This window comes from Hylobates moloch, unplaced genomic scaffold (genome assembly GCF_009828535.3).
Source record: "Hylobates moloch isolate HMO894 unplaced genomic scaffold, HMol_V3 SCAFFOLD_1, whole genome shotgun sequence".
NCBI classification, from domain to species: Eukaryota; Metazoa; Chordata; class Mammalia; order Primates; family Hylobatidae; genus Hylobates; species Hylobates moloch.
In genome coordinates, this window is record NW_026652276.1 from 223,343,348 (window position 1) to 223,350,819 (window position 7,472).

General features: G+C 40.6%; 1 protein-coding gene across 3 annotated transcripts; it reads right to left on the minus strand.

Moving 5' to 3' along the window:
* Positions 1 to 363: 363 nt before the first annotated feature.
* LOC116809700 (serine protease 58-like) lies at positions 364 to 6,576 on the minus strand. Of its 3 annotated transcripts, none has more exons than XM_032753566.2 (5): positions 6,280 to 6,576; positions 5,475 to 5,628; positions 3,961 to 4,211; positions 1,338 to 1,474; positions 364 to 654 (listed from the first exon to the last, which is right to left on the minus strand). In XM_032753566.2, exons 1-5 carry the CDS (start codon positions 6,317 to 6,319, stop codon positions 580 to 582), a joined length of 657 nt encoding a protein of 218 aa, XP_032609457.1. In that variant the 5' UTR covers positions 6,320 to 6,576; the 3' UTR covers positions 364 to 579. The 3 variants fall into 3 exon arrangements, with proteins under 3 accessions (XP_032609457.1, XP_058291981.1, XP_058291984.1); XM_058435998.1 differs by lacking the exon at positions 364 to 654 and adding an exon at positions 2,103 to 2,179 and having other exon boundaries at positions 1,369 to 1,474; positions 6,280 to 6,441; XM_058436001.1 differs by lacking the exons at positions 364 to 654; positions 1,338 to 1,474 and adding an exon at positions 3,761 to 3,849 and having other exon boundaries at positions 6,280 to 6,443.
* Between the last annotated feature and the right edge of the window lie 896 nt (positions 6,577 to 7,472).

Here is a 7,472-nt window from a genome sequence, read left to right on the forward strand (position 1 = left end):
CTTCCATATGCTTTTTTGCCTTTTAATAAACTATGTGCTCAGTTTTACAATATCCTCCCCTAATTTGTCCGCCTCTCTGGTGTTACTTCTCCTGACACTGCCACTCAGAATGTTTTATTTGTTTTCGTGGAGCTTACTGCTCATCTCTCTTATAACAATTATCAAAAGGTATTATAATTAGCTAACTGATGGCCAAGGTCATGTCATAGTCACTCAGGCATCCTTAGCAAAGGCAGTGCCTACTAAACAGTTAGTGGTTAGTTTTTGAATGAATAAATGAATGAACAAACACAAGGTGAAGAGGTTGCTAAATTTCTCATTATCCTCAAAGTTTACATGACAAAGACAGCAGGAGTCATGGCATGGGTTCTTAGCTACTCATTTTTTTTTTTAATCAGATGTTTCCTCTTTGGATTTTGTTCCAAAATAACAAAGATGAAGAGAGTTGTAGATCCAGTGTAGCAATTATGAAGAGGTGGTACTGAGGGGATATGGGAACAGAGGCACCTCAGTGGGTATCCATAATTTTCAAGATCCATCTTGCATAGTGATGAACACCTGTGAAGAATCCTTCACTTCCTAGGGTGACCCTTCTGCCCAGGACAAGATTCCATGCAACCTCCCATTGCAGATGGCTGGGGCAGCCGAAACTTCCTTGTAGAGAGAAGGAACAGAAGGTCAATGTGTCCTTGTCCTTATGGAACAAGAGTAAATGCCAGCTGGGTGCGGTGGCTCATGCCTGTAATCCCAGTACTTTGGGAGGCCGAGGTGGGTGTATCACAAGGTCAGGAGATCAAGACCATCCTGGCCAAATGGTGAAACCCCATCTCTACTAAAATACAAAAATTAGCCGGGCGTGGTGGTGCCTGCCTCTAATCCCAGCTACTCAGCAGGCTGAGGCAGGAGAATCGCTTGAACCTGGGAGACGGAGGTTGCAGTGAGCCAAGATCGCACCACTGCACTCCAGGCTGGGTAACAGCGTGAGACTGCATCTCCAAAGAAAAAAAAATAGTAAATGCCAAAAAGTGGCACATAACAGTAGCAAAACCATCTAAGAGAATGGGCTTATTTTTCTTGAGGGGGGTCAGACCTCTCTTTACATCCACATAAGTCTTACCTCTAAGGTTCAAGCTTGACCCAACCCGAATGCAAGCAAGAGAAAGAACAAATAGTTCTACCCCAAATCTCTCCCACTCTGAAAGATGAGAAGGGCAATGGTTAGAAACCCAGAGGTGAGTGGGGAGGGGAGAGGGACTTCAGCTCTCTTTGATTCTGCATTATCACCACTCCTCCCATGGGACTCTAGCTATCTTCCTGTATAGAGGAGTGAGAAATACCTTGTTTTTAGATAGGATCCTTAGAGGGTGTCCCACACAAATGATGTTTCCTGCCTGTTCTTCTTTGAGTCTATCCTGACAGTCATGGAATGGAAGAGAATATTGGTTGATCCATGTCAGGATGTCAGGATCACTGACTGTAGGAAAGAGAAAACAAACTCCAGAGTGACTCTTCTTATCTCAAGGGCTCTTGCAACCAGATCCTGTTTTATAAATAAATTCAGTCCTGAGAATATTCAATGCGGGTGGCAGCAGACACTCCATTCTCTGTAGAATTCCTTGTTCAGTAATCTCCATGTTGGAGAAGTAGGTTTATAAGTCCCCTTTGTCAGATATCAAATCCATAGTTCTTTCTGTACTATGCATCATTTATAAAAGTTTGAAAAAACTGTGAGTTATTAGTGACCACAAGGAGAAAGAGACAGTAACAAAACCATTGTCCCAAAGATTTTCCCCCTACACACACACCTTTAATTGGGCATCTACTTGATCTTTTTCACATTTAGTTATAAAGGGAGAAACTATTTTCAATGCATATAAAACTGCTTTTTGAGTTAAACAGATTACTTATAAGTGTTTATAGTATGTGTATTGATATAAATATACATATATATTTCCCCCTAAGAAGTTGTCATGTTGTTTATCTCCATAATAGCAATTGCTATTACACTGTCAAACTCAGGATACAGGGACTTTAACCAAGGTATTATGTAATTTAAATTTCTGGTGGAGAATAGCAAAGAGAAAGGAAACAAAAACACTGACCAGAGATTTCTCAGGCTAAGTCCAGTGTTGTTTAAGGAGCAGGATTTTTTCTGATGGAGTGTATCCAATCAAATGCCCTAGAGCAGATTAGGCCAGAAGGTGTCATATCAGAGAAGAAAGAGAAATTATGTTCAGTTTTATGTTTTTATGGGAACTAAACTAAAATATGTATAAAAAACTAGGTGAAAGTAACTTAAGTTACTTGAAATATTGAATTTCTAATAAATATTGGAAGCCCTGCACCAGAAAGCTTATAGAGGTACAGTTTGTCACTGTGATTTTGACATGCAGAGCCTATATATCTCTGAATAGTTTTGTTTTGTTTTCAAATTGTACATAATAAATTAATTCTGTAAGTTGTGATTCAATTACTTTGAATAAGACTTATAAAGTCAAGGACAAAAATCATACAAGCTGTAATTGTTCAGAAAATGTGTTCACTTAGATTCCCAAGTACTTGCTTCTAAATGGAAAAATGAATCTGCAAAATACTGAGAATATAACAGTTTCTGCTTTTTATTTCTGTTTTTTTTTACCAAAGACTGACTTCTAAAATTCCACTTTCACTTGCTTTTGCAGAGCAGGTGCATTGTTCTGTAGCCACCAGAGAAAGATTTAAACATGATTAATAGATTCAGGACAACTTGCTTGAGTGAACGTAGCTTTTGCAAGATAATCAATGTCAGCCTTCACTTCTTAAAATCAGCTGATCTGGATCAGAGGTCCTCCAAAAAACACGTCTCAGAGCGCCAACCTATCAACAGCAATCCCCCTGAAGTAGCCAGGCCTCAGCAGATGATGGAACCCATTCATACCTCTGAAAGTCCTCCAATCCCTCAACACCAAGCTTCCCACAAACCCCTTATGCTAATCAGCACTCCACTCTGCTCAGTGGAATGGTGCCTGGTCAGCATTGCTCTGACTTGCTGTAATAAGCAATAGATTTAGATTTGTCATTTCATTTCAGATATCAAGTGGTGGTATCCTCATCCTCAACAATACCTAAAGAGAGAATAATGGAGTAACAGCCAACAAGGACCAACAAACGCATTAGAAAGTAATTTTCTTCGTAAGTGTTCTTTATTAGACAGACTCCTGCAGAGACCAGATCTTTCTGCTCATCCCAATTTCAGCTCACAGAGGAGATGGGTGTGTGCTTACAACATGGGCTGCCACTGTTTTTCCCATGAGGCATGTCAGGCCAGGGAGATAACAACTAATTATGTCATAATAATCAATTTCCCCATGAATCACCCAAGTCTCCACCCCTAAGTGGGAACTCTGGGATGGAGCAGTGGGTATGAGTAGCACTCTGTGCATGGAACCAGGTCTGGTGACAGGACAGGTGCTCCCTCAACCATTCTCTTGTCTCTCAGGGTTCTCTGCACATACATGGGTTCTCTGTGGAGGGTGTAGGAAGCATCCTCTGCTGCTTCACTGCATCACATATATTTTATGTTCATTTCCCCCACTGTTCTTCCACTGTGTGATGGGCTTTCAGCAACTATCAATGAGTAAGTCACCCTCCCACAGGCTGCCTTCATACCATCTTTGTGCATGAGGACTTCTATTTCTCCCACCTGTATTTCAATCCAGTTCTCTGGACTCTTGTCTTCAATATTCTAGAGATATAAAAATTACTGTCTGCTCCATTTGTTGGTGTCAGAGTGGCTGCCCTTTATCAGTCTCTTTGAATTTTATCTTTGACCTCCAGTGATGGCGGTTTGGGGCCCTGGCAGGAATCCCTCTATGGTGGACAACATTGTCTCATAGCAGCGATTTCCATTAGGGACTTCCCTCTACATTTTTTCCCAGCTCCAACCTCCTCACCATAAAGAACACAGCATCCAACACTTACGGTTTTTATATTCATTCCAGGTCCAGGTTGGAATAAAGCAGGACTCATTAAATGGAATGGGTTCCAAGGCTATGGCTATAGTCCCCACATGGGGGTTGAGTGAAGCAGGTGTTGACAGTTTGATCATCATTAGGTCATTGTTCAAGGATTTTGCATCAAAGTCAGGGTAGGTCACAAATGACGAATAGTTTCGTGTCTGTTGTTTCTTATTTGTGATGCTAGGTTGAGAAACTCCCAGTCGAATTTCAACACTTTAGAAGAAAGAGGGCAGAGAGATGAGAAGAAAGAGTCATAGGATGACAGATTAGAAGAAATTCTACAGGCCACCCTCTTTAATTATTTTAACTTTATTTCTTAACCTGAGAACTGACATGGCCTTCCTTTGTCTATAAAACAATAGCAATAATTTACAGAATTGTTGTATTAGAGACATAAATTTGTAAAATGTCTGACATGGTGCTGACAACTAAAACACAGTCAGTGGAGCCTTGTTATTAAGATTTTTATCATCTGAATTAGCAGCTAATAGAGAAGCACCACACATCCAGTTCATGTGTTAAGTGTGGATGTAAGAAAGAACATCTGCTTTTTCAATTCTTATTCCGGAAGGATGTGAACTGTATATTTCCTTTGTATTTCCCATATACCACAGAGCAGAGGTTAGTCTGTGTTAAACTAAACTGCCTTGAACAGCCAGATTGCTAAGATTTCTGAATTTGAAAGGACCCTTCTATACTCATGAAACTGAGTAGGTCTTGATCACACAACACATTCTCACACACAACAGAAACACTGAGATTTGCAAGGCATTGCTTTATTTTGTATCATGCTCCTTTGCCCTCTACTGTCACTGCATGATATGGCTTCTGCCTAAGTCTTTGACCTCATCTTATGAGCATTTCCCCTGCTCATTACCCTTAATTCCTGCTGATTTCTCAGCTTGCCAAATACCTTAATATCTTTGCTACTTCAAGGAGTATATGAATATTGTTTCCTTGGCCTGGAATATCCCCCAGGATTTATTCCTTTGGCTGGCTCCTTCTCCTCCTATGGATCTCACCTCTTCAGAGATGATGGACATGACCACATTAACTAAAGCAGATTTCTTGCCCATATATTACAGCTTGCCATTAAAAAAAAAATACTTTGTTTTTGGCCATTTATTTGTGGTGGCTACTCCCTCTACCAAAATGTAAGCTCCATGAGGGAACACTTATTTTCATCTTGTTCCTTCACTGTTTTCTCAGTGATTAAACAGCCTTGCTAGATAATAAATGTTTAACAAGTATTGTTGATGAATGAATATTATTTACTGTCCATAAGAGGGAATCCTCTGACATCTTCCTATGATCTCCTCCTAAACTGCCCAAATTTGTATTCTATTTCCCAAAGGGAACAAGAGTATCTCTTTTTCCGTGTCTTCTGATTTTACTAAAAATTTTCTGGGATACTTCACCAGATCTACATTTGTTTGAACAGATTTCTGCCAGCTCGCAAGAGAAAGGGATACTTACGGTAAGGAGCAGTGGGCAGCCGTCAATACCCAGTCAGGGTGAATGAGAGACCCCACGCAGGGTTCTGGGAAGGACTGAAGATAGACCATGTAAGGAATAGTAAAATTATATGACAACTCCTGATTATCTTTAGATTCTTTAGCCAGAACAGCTCCTGGAGAATCAAGGGGCCATAGGTGGAAAGGGAAAAAGAAGTTAAAAGGCCAGAACTGGCTAGGGTAGTTTTCCCTAACCTAAGGTTTTCAAACATAATGTAAAGGTCTTCAATTTACCTTTTATATTTTAATCAAGAAAAAGTATGCATGTCCCCTAAGTTATACACAATAAGAAAATTGACACATGGCTTTGCTGAGATGAAATTACATTAAAATTCTGTGAAACTAACTTACACGCTGATCAGAAACTCTTATTGGCAGTGCTGTGTGTTACAAAGATGAAAAAAATAATGACTACTTGAAATTTTTTTTTAATTCATTTTTGCCATAAATGGGGGTAAAAAAGTAGGGCCTGAATTAAATTTTTTTAAATTCACTTTTGCCATAAATTGGGGTAAAAAATTTCTGCTTGACTTTGGTGATGAAAGAAATAGAAAAGCTTAGGGCTTCCAGAGCCCCTGACCCAGCTCACCCCCCTTTTCCAGGCCCATGTCCTTTAATGTGCTTCCTTTTGTTTTCTTCAACAGTTGTTTTATTTAAATGTCCTCCACTTCCTAGCTCTTTAGTTGTGCCCAGCTACTCCTCTTTCCAATCTTTCATAGACTATCCTGGGTGTCATGCTAGGCAGAAACAAAGCCCCAAACTCTCACCAGCTGTCCCCAAGAGAGCGACGATCAGAAAACCCTTCATGGCAGACTGATCTTGCCAGGAGCGGACAAGTTGATCAAGCTGTAAGCTGTCCCAGTCTTTAGTCCAAGTGTCCTTGCCAAGAACAGCTGTGGAGATTATGGGCAGAAGACAGATGAGAGGAGAGCAGTCTTCAAATGAGTCCTTATCAAGACCCAAATATATACGGCATTGCCGGGAGCCGTCTCTGATGTGGGTGAAAGAGAGTGGCACAGACCAAGCCAAGGTCCTGGTGCCTCCTTTCCTATCCTACAAATCTTGCCCGGAATTATTATGTACCTGCTGATTTTCCCTCCCCTCTCTGTGACACAACCTTTCTTTGTTGTCTCCTCCTCCCTCTGTGACTTAAACCTCCCTCCCTGCCCAACCTGCTACCATCTCACCTCTTCCAGAGACTTCCAGAAGATTGGGGTATGAAATGCACTTAATAAATCATTGCTTTTTTCATTTCTTGTAATTTTCGTGATGAGGAAACTGTGGTTCTCTTGGAAGTTAGTGGCAAAGTCAGGACTCAGAACTGAGTCTCCATATTCTCTGTGTCAAGGCTGAACTCTATCTTAGCCTGTGTTCCCAGAAAAGAGCAATGGTTAAGAAATCCCCCCATCGTTTTGTGTTCTTGGAAATGAATTACCACAAAGAACTACCTTTCCCATATGACTTAGATAAGACTCTCTACCCCTTCTTTCTCCCAACTCTCAGAAAATTTCTCATGGTTCCCTTGCTTACCTGTGACGCATCAAACACAGACCTTTCCTCTTTTGCCCGGACTTGCTGACATGGCCAGACACGGACCATCCAACGCCCCATTTTTTGTTTCAAAAATGATTAGCTGAGATTAGAATGGTTTGTCTCCTCGAAACTAGCTACATTCAAAAATAAACATTTCTTATTCAGCCAACTAACTGAGGCTTCCCCCGATTGTAAAACAACCCCAACTATAAATCTTCCCACCTCAAACTTATCTTTTTCTCCCTATACAAATTCCAAGGCAAAACCACCCTGCCAAGATACTTCATAATCTTCAGATCTTGGATGCTCTCCTATTGTATGGTCTGAATGCAACCAGTCTCCTTACTAGTTCACTTTTTGTCTATTATGCCGATTACTCTCAAAATGCACCCCATTTTTTCTTTTTATTAGCTACCCTTATATGATA